Genomic DNA, 24582 nt, shown 5'->3' on the forward strand with positions numbered 1-24582 from the left:
TATCGTTTTTATTGAATCCACTGAAGCTGCACTTGCACCAGTAGGGCAGCTTACACCCGAAGTGTGCACTGTGCCCCGCCTGGGTCTGTGATGGGCAGCTGTGGGTGAATTTTGTGTGTGCAGTGCAAACTCAAAGTTGCCAATGCACTGCAGTAAGGCAATGGAGCTCTAAAACAAAGTAGAAACCGTGTCAGTTGGATGTAGAGCATGATGATGCACCTCATCAGGAGCTTGTTTTACTAAGAGATGCAATAACAGTTTCACAAACACATTTTGCTAATTAACAAAACTACAATCAAAAACTGTTTTAGTGAAACTCTACCAGACACTCCACAGCTGAAAGACCACAGACGATGAGGCCAGTCTGTTTTCTCCACAGTCTGACCTCAACTCCAACTTCACAACAACTGTAAAGCCAAACACTCCTGACAGCGTGAGCTCACTGAAGCCTGCGCGGCGAGCTGTTGTCATTGGAGCAAAAACCAAGTTCACCAAAATCAAGTCGAGCTTCAATGGCAGTGAAAAACAGTTAAACAGAGTCCAACTGTAAATGGAAGTCAACATTTATTGTGTTACTTTAACAACTCGACTTCATCGTTGTTTATTTCCACAGCTACAATGACTTCATTTGAACACATACAGACTTAGTACTTCCGTAGATAGTCTGCTGTATTTTAAAGGTGTGAGACATTTGTGACTGAATAAATACGTTTGTAATTATTTTGTACGGCTTTATTAAATATGCTAAAAAGAATTTACAAAAGCCTCCCGGCTGGTTCGGAGGGAGTCAGGAGGAAACTTTTTTCCTGTTCACTGCTTCACACCCTGACTTCTCCTGGGCTCCTCTTCCACTACAGCCTCGGCGTCTTCCCCAGGGTCTGCTTCTTCTTTATGGGCGTGTGAAGAAAACCAGGTTCCACTGGCCGAGTCGGTGTCGCCCACCCCTTGCAGCTCCCGGGGTCCAGCGCCCAGTCGGAACAGCGTGGGGATCTGACCTAGGATGGGGTTACTCTGTTGGAGGCCAGAGATCCACTGATTGAGGGTAGCCTGGTCCCCCTGACTGGTCATGCACATGGCAAAGACTGGACCGTCATCCACTGGATAGACACACAGACACACATCATCTATGTTACACCCTGGAAGTGAGGGGTTGTGGTCAACAGCAGTGATGCCATATCTTACAGTCTTCCACATCGAAGCTCTCATCGTCCCCCAGGTCGCGGTCCAAATCCAGGTCTAGCTGCAGAGGATACATGAAACACCTCTCTGGGTCATACGGCTCTTCTATCTGAGGGGAGGGAGGAGGATTTGTTTGTAATTTAATTCACAAAGTTTCACATATTCTACATTCATTATACAGAGTCTACAACGAGGGGAACACACAGACGGTCACTGCAGAAAATGCCGGCTGTTTGCAGATCACAGCCAGCTGAAGAAGCTGGGAGAGCTTCACAGGGAGTGGAGTGAGGGTGGTGTCAGTTCCCCCAACACCAGCATGCACAGATGTCTACAGGAAAGCAGCTGCAACGGCTGCATTCCTAACATCTGAGTGTATTAATGAACACACCAAGCTGGACATTTCTGTACTAGAAATCCTGTTTTTAATGGATCTTAGGAAATATTCTATAATCTGAGATTCTGGTTTTGTGACTTTCCTGAGCTATAAGCCACAATCATTAGAATTCAAACACTCTGTTATATGATCATCACACAGCACTTATTATTTGTAATGGTTAACAGTAATGTTTGCCCACCTTCTCTTCAGGTGGGGCAGGGTCGGCTCTGAGGACGTAGTAGTAAACACACGTCTTCCTCATCCACAGAGGGAACGGGCCCTCCACGAACACGGGCCTGCACGGGTTGTGCTTAGCGAGCGCTTCCATCTGGCTGGGGCTCTGGATGCCTGGTGCAAACACAGGAAAGAAAGAAAACAAACAACAAATATGGAAATGATGCCATTATTAGTATTTTTAACAATATATTTCTGACTAAGACACAGAATGTAGTTTCAAGTCATCCATACCTACTATATGTGGAAGTGTGACTTCAGCACCGCTGTCTGTGATGTCTGTGCAGGGCAGCTTGTGAGGAGAGCACACACAGTTTGGTAAATACAAGATTTACATCTGATGACAAAAGACAAAGTCAATCAAACGATTTTTACACACAAGTTTGTCTTAGTTAGACCTGAGAAACTAAATGACTGTAACACAAAAACTTGTACTCGCAATCATGTGGAGTTTTTTCTCCACTTTCTATAAGCTCAGTTTAAAAGCTTAAGAAATGTGGAACACGAGTCTGTGGTTGACAGCTGTGGAAAAGGGGTTTCCAGACTCGGGTCTGAAACATTCAGCGTATTAGCTTTAAAGATTTTAGAGTTACTTTTGTTATTCTTTTAAAGAACAAAGCCAGGCTAGCTGTTCCCCTTGTTTCCAGTCTTCATGCAAAGCTAGGCTAATCCATGCATATACCTGGTAGACGGTCACTTTTGCATCCCAGTCGTTTGCCATGCGTGTGAGGCTGAAGCGTGCCAGGTCTACTGGGTCTTCAGGGAGTTGCTTGGGAATAGGAAAGGGGTTTGCGTGCATGAACTTGGGGAACCAGTACATGATACGCTGGTACTTTCTCATAGGGTGGGTCTTTTCTCCAAAGATCTGGACCAGCAGCACTTTGGTCTCAGTGTTGGGCATGATACCTGAAGCACAGACACTGACACTTAGACACAAAAACAGTGTACAGAACACCTCAAGATTCTCAACAACTACCACAATACTATAGACACCCACCATAATTCTCCATCTGCTCCAGGAGCTGCACTCCACACTCCTGCTGACGGGGATAGTGGTTGAACATTCTCTGGATAAAGTTTTGCGGCACGAATACCTCTTTAGGAAAAACATCCAGCAGCTTGTTGTAGACAGTGAGGTCTTTCTCCACCCCGAATTCTGGCATCTTCTTCAGAGCAGCATAGATGAACTCCACATGACCTCGACGCCTTATGTCTCTCTTGGTGTAGACGTCTATCACTTTGTTAAACGTGGCCTTGGTTTTGGTTTCTTTGGCGACCTGCTCAAACAGATCATCGTGGGCGACCAGAGACTTGTCCCTCGTCTTGTCCTCTTCCTGAACGAACCGTGCAGGCTGACTCTTGGTGCGCGCTGGGCTGCTGTGGAAATGCCTCAACACCTAAAAGCAACATGTTTTTGTTATGAACGCATATAAAAGATTCATTCATATGATCTGATTAGTTATTGATTAAAACCAAACAAAGAGTCGACTGCCAGCTGCCTTTCGCTGCGATTATATCAGTGCTGTATATGAGCTTAAGTCTGGTCGCTGCTAAAGCTCACCTCGCGCTGTGGGCACTGCGAGCCGCCGAGCAGACTCGAGGAGTGTAACCGGAATAGAGCGCCGTTGTCTCCAGCAGCAGCAGCAGCAGCAGGCAGCAGCCTCCCTGCGTGGCTGAGCAGCCGCAGAGACTTGAGCTGATGCAGGCAGCGGCTGCCCTTCATAGTCGAGCCATCACGGCGAGTGTCAGAGAACAGAAGTGCACACGGACGTGAAGCTCACACGTTCACTCTTCGGTGTACCTCATCCAGCTGTGAATATTTGTACAGAACGATCAAACTTTACATTTCACATTTTTGTGAAGTTTAGTTCGTCAACTGCTCAAACGTAGTAGTAATGATAGTTATTATTATCACCCCAACATGTATAACCATGTTAATACTGACCTTTAATGCCGACAATCGGACAAGAATAGTCTCCTTCAGAAGGCGCTGTCAACGGACGCTACCATGTTCAAAGGCCAGTACAGCATTCCGGTCCGACACGCGTTTGCTTCCCCCAAACAATAGAAACAGTGACAGAAATGATAGTTCCGTAAAACCGCAAATAAGCGCAGTAAATATTCTCCATTAAAATGCAGGAAAATGATTTCTAAATCAATGCCATTCTTCGCGCTGTAGCTATGATTCTTCAAACTATTAAACAAAAGTTGAGAAAAGAGAAAGCTAACTATTTTTTTTATCCTTTGTCGTGCAGTATAATTTACGGTGACCACTTCACTTTACCAAAAACTAATTGCAGCTTCTACCTTGTGACAGGAATATTGTGCGTGGTCAGGATGACTGGATATCATTCGTGAGGGATGCATTTGATATACGTTTCATTTCTTATAGGCCAACAAGTTATTTATAGCAGTTTGAATGCAGGCAGTCACTTTCTGGCACAGGTTTCAGGGCTTGTAGTGCGCACCGCCGCCACGAGATGGAAACAAATGCTCGTCCTGTAGCTGCCAGGCTGCAGAGGTGCAGCCGTAAGAAGCTGCTTTAAGAGTTCCGTGAGATGTTCTGGTTTACGGACACTGAAATCCTCCTTCCTGACGCAGTCTGACTGAGGCGAATATCTGGCAGCACTTTTAGCCGTACCTGGTGCCTTCCCGCCAATAGTGTCAAGCTAGCTATAACGAGGGGCTACACTTCCGGAAGCGGTTTTCAGTCTGTGGTGTGATTGTTTTTAGTTTTTCATTTTATATAAAGTAATTTCGAACTATATTTTATATTTAAGCTTGATTTCCTTATAAGTACTCCCCCCTCACACACACACACACACTCACCCACGCACCCGCGCGTTTAATAAACTATTGCGCTTTATGTTGCGGAAAATTCCGCGTTTCCGGTATTCTTAGACCTGTCATCGACTCAAGTCTCCAGAGTGTGGGCTGTGATTCTCCTCTGTCAGCATGGAAAACACACCTTAGTGCACGCTGCTCCTCTAAAAACAGGAGCCGCCGTCTAAACCTGGGATTATGGATTCCTCTACCAACAGTCTGGGTGAGTGCAGCAGCGACAGTGGTCCTTTGTGTTTTTACTGACAGCATTAGCCGTGGAAACTTCACTGTCCGTGCTCGGATCAGATAATCGCATCGCTCTCAAAGGAACGCTGTCAAACAGCTTCAAAGATGGCAATCTTTGGACAAAACTAGCATACACCGCACCACACACGCTTTACACAGTTTAACAAACGCGTTAAACCTCGAGCTTTGTTCGGAGGCTTTCAGTCACACCAAAACTTCGTAACTGAACACTCAGATGCAGTTTTTCTTGGCAGCGCTCGTCGCCGCATTCTTTGCTGTCTTTTATTGCAAGCGGATGGTCGGCGGAACATCCGCTCTGACTTTCAAAGGATTTTTGCTGCTTAATTCTGGGCTTTTCAACATTTCTCCATGTTTTGTTCAGTCACACGTTAGCGCAGACAGACAGTAGTCTCAAACGTCGATGGAGAAACAGGACGTTACAGCAGCGCTGTGACTGTGTAGGTGCGTGGGACGGCTGCACGTCGTTTACATTATTTCTGTGGCATTCAAATAGTTTCCTCAAGTCTGGCCCGAGTGATCAGGACACCCTGGAGGCGTGCCTGCAACCACTTTGTGTCGCAAACTGAGTTGTGTGCTGCTGATTCCATGTTGTCACGCGTGGGTAGTTTGAGCATCAACATTGAGACCACCGGCAGAGCGAAGACCGCAGCAGCCTGTGTCCATGCACAACAGTTCATCCATATATTAGACGAAGCACCAGCTGAACATCCTTCTCTCCAAGTCACTGTGGGTTGGGTGAAAAAGCTCCACCCTGTCTGTCCCCACAATACTTACTATTATGCTGAAACTGGAACTTTGATAGCTGCCCAGTACTGCTTTTGATTCACATGTGTATACAAACATCCACACCCAAGCCTATCTTACATACTCTGGCTTCTTGAAAGCTGGTGGGCCGCCAAAGCGCTGGGGAACAGCAAATATATTAATATCACATGGGGAAGCTTGAGCAAGGCAGCTGTGACTCAGTGCTGCAGGAAGCTTCAACACACAGCCATTTCTCTTAATGAAGACCTGCGTTACGTTGGTAATTATGTTTCATAAACGAAGATGGTGACACGTTACCTGCCTCGGAAAGCTGCATGAGGTGTGCTGGAGCTCTGGAGAGTTGCTTGTGCCTCGGTGTCAGCTGGCCGGCTTACGTAATATGAGTTTGTAGGGATCAAATAACTGCTGTGTTTAGCAGTAACATGCAGATACTGATACACAATATTTCCTCCACTGAATACAGCCCAGTGTGGTGGACTGTATGCCAGCCTTAAAGTTGAAGCACATCTGACATCGGGTTAAAGGACTGGCTGATATCTTTGCAAACTAGTCATAGTAATGTTTTAGGGAAGAGCGAGCAAATGTGCAGTGTGTGCAGATTCCAGTGCCACACAAAGAGGCTTTACTGCTTTTCCAACAGTTTACTTCTGTTAATGGCTATTTGAGACTTAGCAAAACAAGACTTTAAAGATACTGCCCTCAGTTTTAATACTGATACCATTTGTTAGATGTTAAAAATAAAGTAAGATAATATATCCATATTGAAAATACAAAGTAAGCCTGCTATCTTACTGCCTTTCTGCTGGTTCATAACACCAGTCTTGTGTTTTGTAATTGTTGTGTCCATGACTTGTATCAGTAATGATAACTGCACAAGTTCAATCTGTGCAGAAATGTGGAAAAGCATGAAAAACTCCTCAGATTTTCAAACTGCGTTTACTGAGTCACTGAATGAACTTAGACACATGCATGCTGTGTGTGTGAGCACAATGCAACCAGTGAAGTATCACGCTCTCTTAAGTAACTGCATAACTTTAGACGTTACAAGAAACTCCCCAGCTCAGAGTAAGGAATGGAAGACCTTTGTTTCAAAGGACAGATGTGCTGAAGTCTGTAGTTTACGGCTCAGGAGGTAAAGTTTACTAGTTTTCACATTCTCCTGACTAGTCTGAACTTCCATAAAAGGTCACAGCTTATGCTAACAGGGTCAAATAGACCAGATCAGAAGAACTGTATAGAAATTCAGTGAATGTGGGATTTATGTCCGGACGTAACGCAGCGTTACCTTGCTTACATTTGCAGTTATCCTAGTAAAGGTGCGGCGTCGTACCATTAACCCCGACTGACTAACACTTCTTTCTGACCCACACAGACCATGTACAGTCGCACACTTAAAGGAGCTAAAGTGCATAAAGTGCTAAGCTCTTCACTATAGATGAGGACAGTATCAGTGAAACGCTTCGTGCTCTGTTGTGGTAATTGTCAGCCTCCATCTGTGATGAGCTGTGTTTCTTTGTCATGGTTTGCTTTGGTGTAAAAGCAGCTGCTGCTAATGCTGGAATAGCAACTTTTCCTACAGGAAGTGACATCACTCAGTGTTTCAAGCGTCTGAAGAGGCATGCCTTCTTCTGTCTATTTGTATTTGTATAACTTGAGAAGAGAAATTGAATTACTGCTTACGGATTACTGTAAAAATGTGTGCATACCCCACTTACACAGCTGGAAGTTAAACAGCTGGAAGATGTGAATGTGGTCACATTGCTGTAGTGCATAAGACAAGAAATACACACCTTCACACTCAAACGAGCATTATAAGAGCCGTCAGAGGACTAACACCAGTTACTGTTACTGTTAAACCCAAATACTGTTTATACTGCAGCACTTAGACACGTGCTTTAATAGAGAGGTTTAGAATTAGAGCCGCAGAATCGAGTCTATTCATACAGCACTTAGCACTTAGTCAGCTTGCTGCTGTAACCACCCTGAGAACAGGAGTTATATTTGGTGTATATACGGTAAGGGCTCAATTAGTGGAACCAGAGTGGATTCATCATTTCAGCGTGTTGTGGTTTTGGCTCGAACAGCTGTCTAGGAGTACTGTGAGGATTTGGGACGTGTTGCAGTTGTGCAGAGATCAGCAGGAAGTTGCATCAGCAAATGGCAGCTTTTTCAGTGTTTTTCCCAGAATGTCGTAATAGTGCTTCTTTTCAGAAGAACACACGTGCTGTTCTGCTGGAGCCTGGAGGTAAACACTCTTTCTTCTGTCTCAGGGCTGGAAGTTAAAGCTCACTGCTTTCTAACAGACACTGAAATGTGTCTGTAGCATTGAGTGAATGCTGAATTCTGTCTGGTCAGTTTAAAGATTGAAGTCGGGGGAATCAGAGTGTTTTCACTGGCGCCTTGTTTTGATCGCACCTGTAAATCAGAAGGAAACCAAAGCGGCTCAAACTTCAGTCTGTGCAGTTAAAGCAGTGCTGATAATAAATCAGTCAGTCTCACTCAGTGAGATCATCATGTGGCAGAGATTTATGCTCCATGGCCGTCAGTGGCTTACAGTGTTGTTATCTGTATGTAGAGCGAGCACGGACTTGCACTGTATTTGCGTCTGAGGCCTGACGGTTAAGATTGTGGCAGCGTGTTGTGAGCTGCATCATCTCCTCTGGCTTTTTGACAATTACTTTTTCCATGGTTTTATCCTTTAAGATAGCAAGGCTGGCTTAACTGGTTTTGGGGCCCCTGCACAGTGTAAACCAATGAATCCACCCACGCAACAGTAATCAAACCACCATGAGTTGTCTCCTGTTAAATCATCGTCCTTTGGATCTTTATGCTGTGCTTATACCGTTTAATGGTGGCACAGTGTTACTGAACTGGATGTGCAGGCGTGCATAAAGACTGTATAATGTGTATGTGCTGTTAGTGGGGTGGGCTGGGAGACTTTCCCGATTTTATATGAGCTTTGTACTTTTAACTTGGATATTGTTTGTATTAGTTTCTTTTACTAGGAGCTAAATTTGGTACGAGGTGTCTCGTATCTGCTGAGATCCGCGCTCTCGTTTGTGGTTCATGACAAATAAAAAGTAAAAATGAAATGAAATGAAACGGGGGTGTCAGGCTCAGTTTCACTAAGGACCACATGGGGAACTGAGAGTCGTCTACACGTCAGTCCCGCCGACATGCTCCAGGATCATCTAAATGCCGTCTCAACCGCTTGTTTCATGTCCCTGAACCAAACGGAGTGTCGCCGTCTCAGTGACGGGAGGCTCGGAGAAATATTTAGGTGAAATATAAATATTTTTGCCCTCCTTTGTCTTCTGTGCACTCAGTGCTGGAAACTATTCCTTGAAAACGTGTTCTCACACCCCCACCTGTGAACGTATCTGCCTGCAGCATCAACTTCCCCTTGTATGCCACCTTTTTTTCCACCAGCTTGTTGGCTTCCAGCTGCAGTGTAGAAGCGCCTGTCGTTTCGGTGCATTGTGTGCACGAGGCACAGTTTTGTGTGAAGGCTACAATCGGTTAGTTTTAATTCTAGTCCTTTCATAAATTCTCTTACTACAACCGCAGCAGAGTAGAGAGTACTCATTCAGGTGCAGGGCGAACATGCAAATGCCACACAAAGGCACCAGCCTACAGAATCAAACCCACAACCTTGTTTCTGTGACGTGACAGCGCTAACCACTGCATCACGGCGTCATCGGGTGTGTTTTTGAGATGCTCCCTGGAGATAAACACAGGAGTGAGAGTCAAAGTGAAGGACTGTAAAGGAGGTCAGCTCGTCTCCTGTGCAGTCCTGGTGAGCCGTTTGCAGCCATACGAGCTGTGCAGTCAGTCACATGTGTGCAGCGTGCTGGTGGTGGGGTGGGGGGAGTGTTTCTCACAGATGGTGCAGCTCTCTGTTTCACTTCTCAGATGGGACCTCGGCACTTGTGCAGGGGCGTACAGGATGTTGAGCAGCGGCAAAGCATCTAAATCAAAGTAGAGAACTACAGACTGAGCGCTGTGTGTCTGTAGGTGGCTGAGGTCATGATGCAGCATCCTTGGGTGACAGGTAGAAAGAGTGGGCGGGCGCTGTGAGAATATGTGTTAGTCAAACGGATGCAGGACGCACGTACTCTTTTTAACTTTAAGCACATGCATGCAGATAAGCAGCTAAGACGTTTATGGGCTTATTAAGGACTAAAGCAACGTCTGGAGAAGAGCAGTAATCTAGATTTATAGTAACATGTTTCATGTAGATAAAAGTAAAACCAGAGCTTTAGTGGCTAATTATAGTTGCTGGGTCCTTAAATGACCCTGAGCCTTTTACGAAAGACGTCATCAGTGGAGCAAATTCTCTCTTTTCTAACAGTGGTGGATACGGCTGAAAGAGGCTCGTGGTGTGTTTCACCAACTATTTTTCTTTTCTTAAATTGATTCCCTTCTTTTTCTCTCAAAACCTGAATCATAGGTTAATTAGAACCTGCCAAGCAGGGTTCACATCCTCCTCTTTTGCTCCTACTGAACGCTGCTGCTGGACTAGAGCTGCTATCACGTCCAGTAACTACTGTGTCACTGGGCTCTGTTCCCAAACGTTCCCATGTTGAGAAACCCTGTGACGTGTATGAAGAGACACGTGAAAAAGGCTTTTGTCCAGCATTGCCGTGTCATTTCCTGTCAGTCGTTCTGTCTGCTGGCACATGTTGAGCAGTAACGAGATGTCAGCAAATATCCTCACCTTGATATAATAATGAAATGTGTGGCATGTGGAAAAACGTTTTTGTTCACATAACGCACATTCAGATTACTCAGTGGACATCTCCAGCCATAACTCAGAAACTGAGAAGTCCACGCAGAGATAAAAGAAATTCCAAAAGTGGTGACATAACCTGCTTTTGCACTTCCACGCTACGACAGACGGACTGTGAATAGTAACCAGAATTCCAGTATAGCTACACGAATCTAATGTGGATCAAATTCCAGCTTCCCCTGAGCTGCTGCCAAACAGCTATGAGTCATCCCGTCTTGGCTTCCATGGGAAAAATGAAAAGAAGAAAACCAGAGTGGAAGTGGAGTACGATCATTTATGCAGATGTGTAATTATGTTGTGGTGAGACCTCTACAGTAGCAAGGCTTGTATCTGTTTTCTGATGCAGTTGTACGTTGTGAGATTTTCTGTGATGACCAATAGGAGCACTGATTATTCTGTTTTATCCTGTCAGTCCAGCCTCCTGACTGGTTCAGATCACGATTGTCCCTTCGATTGTCGTGTTTTGTTTTGGGGGCTTTGCTTTGAGTAAAGCAGTGCTGATGTTTGCCTCTCACAAGGACGTGTGGTCTCATGTGCTCTCACCAATAATTTAAATCTGTAGTAATGACATCAAAAATCTGCCTATAACTTCTTACATTTATAACAAAAAAAGATGGCAGACAGTGAAACGACTGTGGATGGTGAGTCATATATAGAGACTGTATATTAATGGCTGTCACACTCTGTGGCCGTCCAAACATGCACAGAAATAGCACAAAGTTTAAAGAGTTTAGAATGTTTTCACTTTTAGTTTTGTTTAGTTTAGCTTTTCAGAAATTCTTTTAACCTCCACACTTTACTTCCGCAACCAGTAAAACCACTCAATAAAACACCCCATCTATAAAACCAGCCTACTGAGTACAGGATCCCACTGCCAAAAACAGATCCTGGGAAGAAGCCACAGTGGGTGTGGCACCACCAAACTGCAAGTCATGGTCTCACCAGAAATCCAACTAGCAATTTCCCCCCAGATAGGATCGACATGTCTAGCATTATAGGCAGCACTAGTGTCTCATTTGCAATCGCTTTAAGGAAGCACTGGTATAAAAACACCGTGTGTGCTTTCGATTTTTCAGCGGTGAAGAATTTGTTTGTACAGACTGGTTTAAGGTTGGTTTCATGCTTGTCTTTGGACGGTGGGAGCCACACAGAAAGAAAAGAAAGGACCCATCGGGCTCATTGATTTGAACCCAGCACCTTCTTGTTTTGAAATACAACATTTCATCAGACCGGCGGTCACGCAGAGCTGAAATTCATCATTCAGAGTGGCACCGGCGCTCTGCTGTGACCGAGCGCTTGCTTTTAATCTACATCCGCTGAATCTAAAAACTAGACTAGTTAGTTTAATCTAGACCTGCAGATGCTAGCAGGCAGGGCATGCATGGAACGCTATAACCAAGGGGCCGGCATGGTGTACAGAATCCTCTGTGCCGAGTATGGCCTGGAAGTCCTGAGGTCAAAATGGGAGACGCCCCCGAGCGTGGTCGAGACTGAGTAAGAGTGACAGCAAACGAAATGGGTGAAGCGCTTTGAGTGGTCAGAAGAGTAGAAAAGCGTTATATAAGAACCAGTCCACTTACTATTTTACGGTGTCTGGACTCAGTGAAGCCCTTCAAAAAGCAGCTAAAGACCTTTTTATTTCAAAAAGCTTGTATTTAGACCAGGGTTGATTTATTTAGAACTGCATTGTGATTTGTTGTCTGTGAAAAGTGCTGTATAAACACATGTTACTTACTGAAACCTCTGGAGCGATCAGGCTATATTTTTACATCTCAGCTTTCTCATACAGTAAAAAGAGAAAAGCCTCAGTGCTGTGCAGCCTACTGAGAGCGAGCATTTTTCTATGTCAGCTGTGACTCTTCTACTCTTCGTAGCCACGTTCATGGTTTAGAGCTTGACTGCTACCCTCTGCTAAAATCGCTTCACAATACTTTAAAAACATTGTCCAGAAAGAGTTTGCCTCTTATTAGAGAGGGAGGACCTCCTATTTATGACAGGATGCTTCCTGTGATGAGAGATGTTTTATGAGAGGTTTAACTGATGTCTATTTTTTAATTTCACTGGACAAGCTATGCTTGCCATTGCACATTCACAGGCCTTTAAACCCAACCACCGAAACCTTAAAACCACATCTTTACCTTCAGACAGCAGTACCAGAAAAATGTCCTCACAGCGATGTTGTAATCTTCACAAAGATAAGTTGCCGAAAGGAAGGCAGGTGGTTGGATCCCTGACAGCTCCAGTTTGTATGCCAGATTATCCTCGAGCAGTATCCTGAACCCTGAATTACTCCCGGTGTGTTCATCTGAGAGTGAAAGATGTTAACGGTGGAAAGTATGTAGAAAGCCTGTCACCAGAGTCTCTCACCTAAAAGTAAAGGCAGACTATCGGCTGAGAGCATAAACTGAGAAAAGCATTTCTGAAGAATATGCTAAACTTGAGTGTCACATGGGCTCAATCCCAGCATCGCAGCAACAGGCTCTGCAGGCAAAGAGCTTTTATTTCTTTTGACATTCAGGAACATGTGATACTAAATGTTACATTCTGCTCTGTCTCACAATCATAACGAATTTTTCCAAAGATTCCTGGATTCAGACGTGGGTCCAGATTGGTGCAAAGCCCCACCTCTGATGAGATAAACCTGTTGTAAAGAAAATAACTACATTGTACCTGATGTTGAAGCCATGGAAGAACAAGCGACAGGCTGAGATTATTTGGTAGTGCAGCTCTTCTCTAACCCTCGTCCTGCTGCTTCCTTTGTAGATGATGTGTCTGCTGACAGCAGTGCTGAATTTCCAGACCGGGCATCCATGATGGAGGTGCGTCTGCAGGCACAGGAGGACGAGATCACACTCCTGAAATCCTCTCTGGCTGACGCCCTGCGCAGGCTCCGCATCCACGATCAGGTCCTACAGTTACTGAAGCAGCAGGTCATAGCAGGTGGGTGATGTTAACTGAAAACTGAAACTAGTGTGGCTCGTCCGTCTCCGTTCATATAAAAGTGATTAGACTTGCAGAGTGCAGCTGCACACGCAGAAGAAACTAATAATCCACTTTGATCTACTCAGTGAACCCGAGTGCTGCACGGCTGCTAAGCCAAGCATGCTGCTCAGATTGTTCCAGCAGCAGCAGAAAGTTGTCCTCCAGCTCAGCCAGCGATGGGATCCGGCACCCTGCTACGAGGTACTACACCTTCCAGCCAAGGGCTTAAACGCTCAGGACGAACGACGAGGGGTCGTTGTGTTGTATTAGACAACACGCTTGTCTATTCAAACTGTCGTTGTGCTCATATGTCTGTGTGAACTGCCTGTATGACTGCTTTGTGTTGTTCTCAACCTTTGAACTCTCCAGCCAACTGTCAGACACCACTGTGACCAATGCAAACAGCCAAAGAGGAAGCTCGGCATCCACGGACATCCAAACCGTTCCAGCAACAGTGGACAAGTCGACCCAGACAGAGTCGACCCCGTCAGGCCAGGACTCGGCCCAGGACAGGGTCCCTCTCCACGGACGAGTCCAGAGCCTGCAATTGGAAGATGCACTCGTGGAAGGTCCTTCTGTATCTGAGGGAAACCGGGCCAAACTCCACCGTGTCCCTGGTATGGAAGAGGAGGATGAGGAGCCAGAAGAAGATGAAGGAGGAGGAAGAGGGGAGCAGGAAAAGGACCTAACATGGGCATCATCAGTTGAAGAGCCCATTCAGCCCACCACCATCAGAGGCCTCCAGAGGGAGGACCTCCTGGATGGCAGCTGCTCTCCGGAGGATCCAGGCTCAGCCTCGGCCTCATTCAAATCTTCAGACCAGAACCTCAGCTGCCGCTCTGGACCGCTGTCTCCCATCCACGAAAGAGAGAAGGCTCTGTGCGTGGTCCTGCCTCATTGCCGCGTTCTTTACAACCTCAATCATCTTTCCTTAATCGTTGATTGATTGCATGACTTTTAAGAACGAATCAACACTAACACTGACTTTCCAGATTCTGGCTCTGCAAACCCCAGTTGTGCTGCAGCCCGCTTTATGAACCAGACATCCTCAGGTTTGCAGGGTGTGTCATGCTGCGTTAGAATATGTCACCACCCGGGTGTCCTGTTCTGCTGTCTCGGTCACTAAAGTCCACACGTGCTTTCTTTTCAGTGTGTTTGAACTGGAGAAACACAAAGCTAAAGTCTAACTCATATATCCATATTAAGCTTCAAAGCACCCAGAGATTTGAATCCACTGGAAAATAGAATGAGAAGTAAACAAAAGGCATGTCTGCAAGCTGCACGGTGTATACTCCTGCTGCGTAGCTGCAGAGCGCCTCAAAATGACTCAGTGTCATGATTCTGTATGTGACACGGCGCCAGTAAGGATCTGTTTTTTTCAACTGGGTTTTGCAGATTTGCCCAAACTGTTTCAACAATGTTTCACTATAATTAAGCTTGTAATCGCTCCTAATATCTTTGTGATTAAAACATATTCTCTTACAGCAAAGCATGTCTTCCATAAAGGACTACCTTACTAATAGGTGGGGACCACAGGGCAGGGCTCTGCTTTTGTTTACTGCTTTGGTTTACTTTGTTTACTTGTGCATGTGCTCTGTGTTTTGCCCTCCCTCCTTGTTATTCCTTTGAAAGGGTTTCCCAGAACATCAGTTTGACTTTTGCCTCTGACAAAAGCTCATGTGGGCCTCCAGGATCAAACTAGCACAAATTAGTATTCACTGCTTTAGACACATTAAGACTTTCAATATGAACTCAGAAGCTATTTTCACCATTGCAATCCCCTGCAAGCTGTCCAAACGGCATTAAACCTTTAGAATACAGAATAAAGAGTAATTATATTTTCAAATTTCAAATTTTAAATGATTTTGTTTCTGGTTACATTTTGAGAAATTTGGTATGTTGCTGAGATTTCAAACTCAGATGACATTACTACAAATAAATTTCATCTAATCGAATAAATTAGTCAAACTGTTTCATCAGGTCAGCTTCTTCCTCTTGTGTGATTGTTTGCATGGCCTTAACATTGTGTGTGTGTGTTTTAATCTCAATATTAAATGTTACTATTGTGCTTACAAAACTATTTAAACGTAACACTGGATACTTTCAGTTTGTATTTTATGATGTGTTTGTGTTGTAGAGCTCAAAGCAAACACAAGCCGACCTGTTTTCAAAGTGTCTGTTTAGGCAACAAATTGTTCCTTGTAGGTTTAAAAAATTTTAAATCCACACACAAATATTGTTTTTGTGAAGCTACAGAGCTTCTACTAGTTCTGACTGATTGTTTCCAGAATGTCCAGAATCAGAGTTCAAATAATTTGCAGATCAGTGGCAAAAAGCACGTTTGTCTCTGAAGTTAGCATAAATTTTCAGTAGCACTGTTTTTACACCTATAAGGAGGTCTTTCACACAATTGGCACAGTGACAGGTGTAGTAGGCGGGGCTTGGCAAAAGTTATTTATCCTTTGATGGAGAATGTAGGTGCAGCGGGGATTTGTGGGTGCTTCGCATGCAGAGGGATAGGTGCATTAAACTGTCTTGAGTCTGTTAAAGCTGACTCGGTGTTTCTGTGACGCTTTAGGGTTCGTAGAAACAGCGAGAAACTAGGGAACCCTGAAAGGCAGAGGAAACGTCTAGACAAGAAGGCAGCATCTTCAGCAAACCTCCTCGCCCGCTCCCCAAGCCTGGAGAAGTGAGCCATCCTGCCATCACTCACAGATGTCACCACACCGCTCGCTTTGTCCCACGGCTGCAGCAGCCTCGCATTAAAGGGACACTTGTTGGAAGTCACCCTGTGAAACACTCATAAATACACATAATGCGATTGTGAAGCAACAGTCTGTGAAATGGCTTCTAATGTCTTGATTTTTCTCTCCGCAGCCGAGCTAAAGAGCTTATCGCCAGTGCAGGTGAGGTCATTGACAGCATCTTCATCAACAGAGGCCTCTGAGCCAAACTCCATACAGGCCCCAGGGTTCAATCAGGAGTCAGCCCACCACCGTTTCACTGAAACGCACTTTGCTGAATTCAAAAACAGCTTCTACGATCATCGTTGCATGTTGTTGTGTTTAATTTAGGTACTTTTCCAACATGATGGTCTGGCCTGGCTCCAGTGTTGGCAGGCCTGAGCTGTGCTGTGCTTCTGTACTTGTGACACAGAAACCCCGTTGGTTCACACATGTAGTCATTTGTGTAAAAATGAGTGGATTTCCCAACCAACCACACTTTTGTTTTGCATAGCTTTTATGAGCATTGGCCTTCAGTCTGGTTCTGGTGGTTTAGGCTTCATTCCCTTCACCAATCAGGCTCAGCCACTAGTTTATATCTATTATAGCCCCTTACATGAATAGCTGCGTTGGGGGAGGGGGGGCTTTTGAAGGATGGACCACTTTTAAACCTGTGTAATTTACTTGGACCACATCACATACTTGTTAATATAAAACTCTGACAGTTCTTGACGTAGTCAAATGCAAGAATGCATTTCATAAATTTGAGACTTTAGATCAGGGCGTCCAACTCCAGGCCTCGAGGGCCGCTGTCCTGCAGGTTTTAGACCTCACCCTGAGTCAACACATCTGAATCACATGATTAGTTCATTACCAGGCCTCTGGAGAACTTCAAGACATGTTGAGGAGGTCATTTACCGTTTAAATCAACTGTGCTGGATCAAGGACACATCTAAAACCTGCAGGACACCGGCCCTCCAGGCCTGGAGTTGGACACTCCTGCTTTAGATGATATGAAAAACGTTGTGCTTTGTTCTGTCTCGAGTAGGGCTTTCTCAAACTCTCAGGATCGTTTCCACAGCACTATATCCGTCAGAGTTTGTTTGTTTTTGGGTTTATCATTTTATAGTTCTATTACCCTTTATGGCTTTTATATTACAATTTCAATTTTTTTCAATACATGCCAGGTGTCTTCTTGTGCCAGTACAGGATATGATGTCATCGGCTTGTTTGGTTGGTTGGTTGCAGGCAAGGTTACGTTAGCTAACTAGAACCAATAACTCAGGAGTAAACAAGGGGACCTAAACTAAAATTCAAAGCGGGTCACTTTTGTGCCGTCCAACATAAAACATAAAACAATGACTTTTATGTTAAGAAATCAAGATAAAGTAATCCAATCAGTGAGATGACATAAAAAACTGTCTCCAAATAGTGTGGCATCGCTTCCTCAGAGCCTCTGCCTCATTGGTGTTTTTTATTTTTGTTTTTTTTCTATCGCGCACATCGACCCTTTTTTAACGAAAAGGTTTACATTAACAAATTGATGCCATTTCTCACCAACAATGCTCCATCTGGTGGCAGATGGGTGCATAACATCTATGACACGATAATTTACCGGCACTGGGCAACAATTAAAATTTTAACAGTTAGGTTAAATGACTAGAACTTATATTACTCACTACTGACAACAGCGACGGCTAGTTGTGCATACTATACCTTACACATGGATCCTGGAATAACTAGAACTCCACAAGATCAACACGTGCTTTCATCTAAAATTTGATGGGAATATGGCGAAAAATACTAGAGGCCAACTTTAAGCCTGAGTCCCCATCAAGGGAAGGAATCGTCAAGGAGATGCTGTGTCCCACTGTTGTTCTGCACAGGTCTGAACCGCCTCAGTGAGGTCATTAACAAGACTGGTTTCAGATACCGACTATGACATTATCCACTTCCTCTACATGAATGCCATGAGTGAGCAAGACATCGGCTCACTGATCCACACCACTTTATTCTACAGCAGTGGAATCTCATGCAAACTGGAGAAGTGTAGCTGGATGGTAAGAAAGCGAGGGAAGGTAGTGAGAACTGAGGCGATTACACTACCAGAAGGAAACGGTGTAAACATCAAGGACAGCCTCAACTACCTGTGAATCCCACGGGCAAGTGGGAACCATGAAGAGGCCGCTAGGAAAGCCGCATCCACCAAATACATACAGAGTAACCCAAGTCCTCAACTGAATTGGAAGAACAAGATTTAGGCAATAAATGCCTACGCCCTGCCTGTCATCGGATACTCTGATTGGATAATAAAGATGAGGAAATTCCTTACCGTGCATGTAGAGTTTCAGTCCAGCATCATGAGACTGTACACTAAGCACAAGGTTGGAGGTCGAGGACTACTGAATGTAAAAACCATTATCCAGGATGAAACTGATGGAAAGATCCGCACATCAGGAACACAACGGATGCTGTGTTTGGTGAATACAACTGGCAGCAGAAATCTGAGAAAGAAAATCAGAAATTACATTGCAGATAGAAAAAGTGTCTGTTACTGAGAAGCCTGCCAGTGGCTGGACAAAGCTGGACTGAAAGACAGCACAGAGGCACTAATCATGGCAGCACAGGAACAAGCTCCGAGCACAGGATCCATAGAGGCTGGGGTCTGTCACAGCAGGTAAGACCCCGGGTGCAGGCTGTGCAAAGATGAGACAATCCAGCACCTAACAGCAGGGTGTAAGATGCGAGCAGGCAGCGCATACTGGAACGCCATAGTATTATACAAGAATACAGGAATGTATTTCATGCCGAGTATGGCCTGGAATTCCCGAGGTCAAAATGGGATCCGAGAATTACTGAGCTAAGATTATGTGGAACTGGACATAGTAGTTTTGGGCAAGCAGAGGAAGACGACTGCAGTGAGATGACTCCAGAATCACCATACCAACAGTAAAGTTTGGAGGCGGGAACATCATGGTGTGGGTCTGTTTTTCAGCATACAACACTGGCACGCTTCATTGAAGGAAGGAACAATGGAAAAATGTACAGAGACATTCTTGATTTAAAAAGAAAACCAAGCTGCTGCCAGCTACCAGGATGATGAAGATGAGACCAGGGTGGTCATTTCAGCAAGACAATGACCGCAACCAAGCCCCACACAGCCAAGGAAACTGGATTTATTTTAGAGAAGATGAAAGCTGTAGATATTTTCAATAAAAACCTTGCTACAGTGTGATGTTACCAAACAAAACTGTGGCTCCACCGTCATGCACTTACACAGGAACTGTTGTATAGCTGCCGGCACTCCAAACTGTTCTAGCGTTTTCTGGTCAGTCAGACAGAAAGTTAGTCGGTCTCAACATTCACATGTCGTTAAGCTCATCCTTAATGTTTTACTTTACTTTGAGTCCCATAGAAACCGGCCAAGAAAACATGATTCAGCGTGGATTCTAAAGTTTGTGGGTGTAACTGATGTTAACGGAAGATTTAACCCTCTGAAATGTCTAAAGCTATAGTAGGCTATAAAGCTGTAGGTCAGCTGTGATTTAATGCACAGGGGATCTATTTGTTCGTCTGGCTAACCTTTATTTTTTCTCATTTACACACAGGATCCCCTGGCTCCAGAAGAGGAACCTACAGCCAAGGTAAACCTGCTCTTATGCAGCTTTATGTCTTCATCGTCTTTCATGGGGAGGTGGACAGGCTGCTTTTCCAGGAGTGTCTCACTCCCATTCTTGCCGCTGCTGCCAGATGGCAACTGAGAGCTAGATTTTTAAAAATCAAATTATTCTAAAAAAGTAACCCAAGAAGTTTGGAACTGTGACTCACTCTCGCTCACTTGAGGAAGCAGACCGTTGACGACTTTTGGGTGAATTTTCTCTGCAGGGCTGTGTAGACAGAGGAAGCCCACAGATATCTCACACAGGCCCCACTTGGTTGTGCAAACATCACATTTCTTTATGGGCGAGCCCACTACGGGTCCCACGTGAGTTTTCTGTGATTAAGAACAGTTTGGTGATGAATCTGTGACACAAACCCATTGTTTGTTTTTCAGGACAGTCAATCAAAATGTTTATCCGAGGCCGACCCATTACCATGTACATCCCCTCCAACATCCAGAACTACGACGAGCTGAAGATGGAACCTCCCTCTGAGAGACTGGAGCTGGACTGGGTGTATCCTTCCACAATGCCACGTATTTGCGAGGGTTGTTACATTCAGACGCTGCTGGTTTTACCAGGACTAATGCCTCGTATGGTCTATACTGGTCTGGGTGCAATGGTTATAGCTGGCCTGCTCGAACTAAAGCAAGGTTCAGCAACACAGTTTTGTGTGTGATTTGTTTCTTTCTTGTATCTTGTTGTTACCTTAACGCTGTTCTGCTAGCTATGGTTACCGTGGACGGGACGGTCGAGCTAATCTGTATTTCCTCCCGACGGGCGAGGCAGTGTACTTCATTGCCTGTGTGATTGTGCTTTATCACATCAACAACCGCACACAACGGCACTATCGTAAACACACAGACTGCGTCCGCTGGTTAGTGGAATGAAGCTAATGAATAAATCATCCACATGTTGAAATCGAACTTGGCAGTTCAGCTGACTGATTAGCTACATAAAGTATTTGCCCCCTTCCTGATTTCTGTGTTTTGTATATTTGTCACGCTTAAATATCTTAAAATGGGAAAGAAATTTTACTATTAGTCAAAGTAAGTCCAAAATGTAGTTTTTAAATGAGTATTTAACTAATTAAAAACCTATTCAGCAGCTCTAGTCTGAGCTTCTCTCTAATGACTGAATTCTTTGCCCTGTGGTAACGGAGAGGCCCGGAGGAAGCTAAATCCAGCTGTTTGCATCCGTGATCTCATTCTTTCACCTTTAAAAGAAGTAAAATAAACAGTGTTAACAAAAATAGATTTTTAAGACCTGTTTCACTCTGTTAGACAGATGGTTTCTTAATTCAGCAGGTCTGTTGTTATCAGCCTGGGTGCAACTAGTGAAACTGAGCTCAGCTTTTATGAAGTACTCCTGGTCTACGGTGGTCAGTATCTATCGAAAGCGGTGCAAGGAAGGAACTGTTTTGATTAGTGTGAGACTAGACTGATTGCAGATATTTGTGGACAGAGGTCTGTGTGACCTGGTAACAGAAAAACACTTGTGTGTATCGGGAACAAGAGGGAAGCTACTGTCTGCTTTAACCTGCTTCTGAACTCAACTCCATTCCTTGGATTATCACTTGAGTCAAAGTATTTGCACTGCAGATTTTGGAGGGGATAAGCGTGCTGGCGTGCTACTGCATGGCACTGCACCACTGCACCAAAATATGTGATTTTGAGATTTCTTTTAAGAGCCAAGTTAAAATGGGAAACAAGTATGGTAGCATGTGAAGCAGAGACCAGCTGGCAGAAACAGTAGCTGAAGGGTCTGCGAGTATCATGTAGGTCCATGTGACAAAAATGTTTCATTTGTCTTTTGCCACAAAGTCCATGTTCAAATTGTGCATCCATGCATCATATTTGAAGATTGTATCAGCTATTTACCATTACAACTCTACACAGCTGCAAATGTCTGTTTCTTGACAAGGTTAAAATATCAATACTACAGTCTAAATATCAGGAGAGCTTCTCTTCAAAAACAGAGTATAGACAGGCTAAAGTTGTTCACTGGATGCTATTTGTGCCAAAAAGACAGCATTTAACCTTTGAGTCATTCTCATCGTGCTGCAGCCAAATAAACCTCTGTGACCAAACACAGACGGCACTGTTTATTTGACCGTAAGCACATGTTTGTCATTTTGCCATGATGGATGCAACCCACCACCCTCATGTTTCTGTGCAGCAAACTTGCAAAAGCTTTACACAGAAAATGTCTTTCTCTGCAGTCTCACACTCCATCCTGACAAAGTGCGAGTGGCATCTGGCCAGACAGCAGGGGTGGATAAAGATGGCAAGGTGACTATTGCTGCCCTTAAAATAACACAGCTTGCATCCATAGTTTGAGCGTCACAAGTTAAAAGATGATCGAACTTTTAAATGATATCAGGAATTGAGATGTGCGGAAACATTCAGTACAGCTTGGTTAACTTTGCAGCGAGTGGCAACAAACGAGTAAGTGATGTTTCTGTGTCTGCGGCAGCCTCTGCAGCTGTGTGTTTATATTTGGGACTCCACCACGCTGGTCACCCTGCAGCAGATCGGACCGGGGACCTTCCAGAGGGGAGTGGGATCAGTGGCATTTTCATTTGCTGTGAGTTGATTGCATCCTGGAACTTCATGTGTTTCCATTCACTTTAACAAGAGCAAGTAGATTTATTTGCCTTAGATTCAGCATGATTTTGGCCCCGCCCCTCCCTGAGCCTGGGTCTGTCGGAGGTTTCTTCCTGTTAAAAGGGAGTTTTTCCTTCCCACTGTCGCCAAAGTGCTGCTCACAGGGGGTCATATGATTGTTGGGTTTTTCTCTGTATGCATTTTTGTAGGTTCTACTTTACAGTATAAAGCACCTTGAGGCGACTGTTGTTATTTGTTGCTGTGTAAATAAAACTGACGTAAAGACATTATGTAATTCTGCTTTCTTTTTTCTGGTGGTGTGTTTTAGGACGCTGGATCATTTCTGTGTGTCATTGATGACTCTAATGACCACATGCTGTCACTGTGGGATTGCACGAAGGGCACCAAGCATGCAGAGATCAAGGTAACGGGAAGACGGTCAACGTCAGGTCCTAATGAGTTTGTTATTGCTTTAACCACCGAATCTATTCAGTAGACATACTGATGTTAATCTTTGACGGCACTCAGATGTTAGAATAACAGCAGGTTATTTCGTTTGAGTGTCGTACATTAAAGACAAATTGATGAAAAGACTCACTGGCAGTTGTTGCAAACACTTGATTGTAGTTATTAAGTGAAGGGGGCAATTATTTATGTAGGTGTAGACAGATTTTGTTCTCTTACAGTTATCTTTGTGTAATATTTATAAATATGTGTTTGATGGCATGAAAGTGTCTCTTGAAATCATCAGCGCTTCATCCTGTAACGCAGTGACAGGTACTCGGGTACTGTAGGTCCTTTTTCTCTGGAGATTGTGGGGGGCGGGGCGTTGGCAGCCACGTCTCCCCTCTGCTGTTATGGGCTTTAATCCCAAAATGCCTCATCTTCCCCGGGACCAGTTTCAGCACGTCTGTCATGGCAGCAGTGTAAATGTTTCATACATGCAAATACTGCATAGGATGGTGTTTGAACTTGTTTGTCACCTCAGGAGAAGAATTGAATGGGCTCGTTTAAGAGCTCCCAGGATCTTCTGTGGCACGTAGCAGGCTGCATGCATGGGCTGAAAACACCGTGTCAACATAGGATTCACAAGTGGTCAGAAAGTCGGTTTATGTGGCCCAAAATGCAAAACTCTGTTTATATTCTTTAAAATACTTAATGTGGTAGTTTGCTCTATGCATGAAACACAAGTGAAGGCAGTACCACACAACCGTGTGACAGTTTCACAACAACGTGCAACATTTTGCTGGCGACATTACCAGTGTTTACAGTGCTACAGTATAGCTCTGAGCTGGATCCTGAGTTGATTCAGAACTTCTCACTTATCTGCTGTTCACGGACTGGGCAACAAAGCATCTTGGGAAAGTAGAGGACTGCCAGCTTGTTGTTCCACGTCCATCAGTCTGACAGCAGGGCTCCAGTAGCAGCTCATGAGCATTTGTTAATGGGACTTCAAATGTGTCGCGCTGGTCACCTGCTCACTTTCAAGATTAAGAAAAAAAAGATTCAAGCAAAATAAATCTTTCTTTTCTTTCACAGCTCAAAGTTGTTGTTTATGTATCTGATTCAAGAGCCTTAAATTACTTTGAGTGGAGCTGAAGTACAACTGATGTAACAGCACTAACCCTTCTGATGCTGTTGTGTGTTCAGACTACCAACGAGGCCGTGTTTGCTGTAGAGTTTAACCCTCGGGACAGCACCAACATCATCACCTGTGGAAAATCCCACGTCTACTTTTGGACGCTGAGTGGAGGACAGCTCACGAAAAAGCAAGGCATCTTTGGAGTAAGATTAACTTCAGTCGTGTTCGACCTGACTGACATTTCTGTCTTTTTAAACTCACTTAACGTGCGCTAGTGCAAGGAAGCAGTGGAAAATGGAGTTAGCAGCATCTTTCTGTAGAGGCCAAAAGAGGAAGAAGCTCAGCAAAGAGAACTGAAAATTCAACATCTCAAAAAAATGGATGGAAACATGTAAACGATCAGTTATTAGCACAGTTAATATAAAAGATCAAATAATTGTTTATTATTTTCAGAAATACAAGAAGCCCAAGTTCATCCAGTGCTTTGTGTTCAGCCTGACTGGAGATGTTCTCACCGGAGACTCTGAGGGGAACATCATGACTTGGGGAAAATCTGCTGCAGATATCAAAACTCTCGGGAAAGGAGCCAAAGGTTGG

At 44.5% G+C, this 24582-nt stretch overlaps 2 protein-coding genes across 3 annotated transcripts in view; one reads left to right on the forward strand and one right to left on the reverse strand.

The window, feature by feature from the left end:
- Nucleotides 1-47: 47 nt before the first annotated feature.
- On the reverse strand, nucleotides 48-4115 carry ecsit (ECSIT signaling integrator). The gene is made up of 9 exons (XM_086290936.1): nucleotides 4097-4115; nucleotides 3735-3840; nucleotides 3351-3599; nucleotides 2787-3186; nucleotides 2472-2695; nucleotides 2024-2081; nucleotides 1755-1903; nucleotides 1183-1288; nucleotides 48-1097 (listed from the first exon to the last, which is right to left on the reverse strand). Exons 3-9 carry the CDS (start codon nucleotides 3510-3512, stop codon nucleotides 811-813), a joined length of 1386 nt encoding a protein of 461 aa, XP_086147062.1. The 5' UTR covers nucleotides 3513-3599; nucleotides 3735-3840; nucleotides 4097-4115; the 3' UTR covers nucleotides 48-810.
- Nucleotides 4116-4287: 172 nt separating this feature from the next.
- Nucleotides 4288-24582, forward strand: part of eml3 (EMAP like 3) — a 32538-nt gene continuing 12243 nt past the window's right edge. Inside the window, exons 1-14 of one of the 2 annotated variants that reach the window (XM_086290934.1) lie at nucleotides 4288-4835; nucleotides 13197-13373; nucleotides 13502-13616; nucleotides 13785-14294; nucleotides 15994-16104; nucleotides 16293-16321; nucleotides 19747-19782; nucleotides 20193-20313; nucleotides 20525-20674; nucleotides 22019-22088; nucleotides 22273-22383; nucleotides 22732-22827; nucleotides 24054-24188; nucleotides 24439-24577. In XM_086290934.1, coding sequence (XP_086147060.1) covers nucleotides 4811-4835; nucleotides 13197-13373; nucleotides 13502-13616; nucleotides 13785-14294; nucleotides 15994-16104; nucleotides 16293-16321; nucleotides 19747-19782; nucleotides 20193-20313; nucleotides 20525-20674; nucleotides 22019-22088; nucleotides 22273-22383; nucleotides 22732-22827; nucleotides 24054-24188; nucleotides 24439-24577 — 1825 coding nt within the window. In that variant the 5' untranslated portion in view covers nucleotides 4288-4810. The remainder of the gene's footprint in view (nucleotides 4836-13196; nucleotides 13374-13501; nucleotides 13617-13784; nucleotides 14295-15993; nucleotides 16105-16292; nucleotides 16322-19746; nucleotides 19783-20192; nucleotides 20314-20524; nucleotides 20675-22018; nucleotides 22089-22272; nucleotides 22384-22731; nucleotides 22828-24053; nucleotides 24189-24438; nucleotides 24578-24582) is intronic. The other variant, XM_086290935.1, reaches the window with a different exon arrangement.

The sequence above is a fragment of the Aulonocara sp. 'chitande type north' Nkhata Bay genome, linkage group LG5, assembly GCF_057382095.1.
Source record: "Aulonocara sp. 'chitande type north' Nkhata Bay isolate Kocher_YH1m ecotype deep benthic linkage group LG5, A_spYH_male_GT1.1, whole genome shotgun sequence".
Classification (NCBI taxonomy): Eukaryota; Metazoa; Chordata; class Actinopteri; order Cichliformes; family Cichlidae; genus Aulonocara; species Aulonocara sp. 'chitande type north' Nkhata Bay.

Coding starts and splice junctions, on each gene's coding strand:
- ecsit (XM_086290936.1), bottom strand. CDS start 3,512: ATGAAGGGCAGCCGCTGCCTGCATCAGCTCAAGTCTCTGCGGCTGCTC. Junction 3,187..3,350: donor CGCAGTGCCCACAGCGCGAG/GTGAGCTTTAGC, acceptor TGTTGCTTTTAG/GTGTTGAGGCATTTCCACAG. Junction 1,289..1,754: donor CTGCCCCACCTGAAGAGAAG/GTGGGCAAACAT, acceptor CCCTCCCCTCAG/ATAGAAGAGCCGTATGACCC.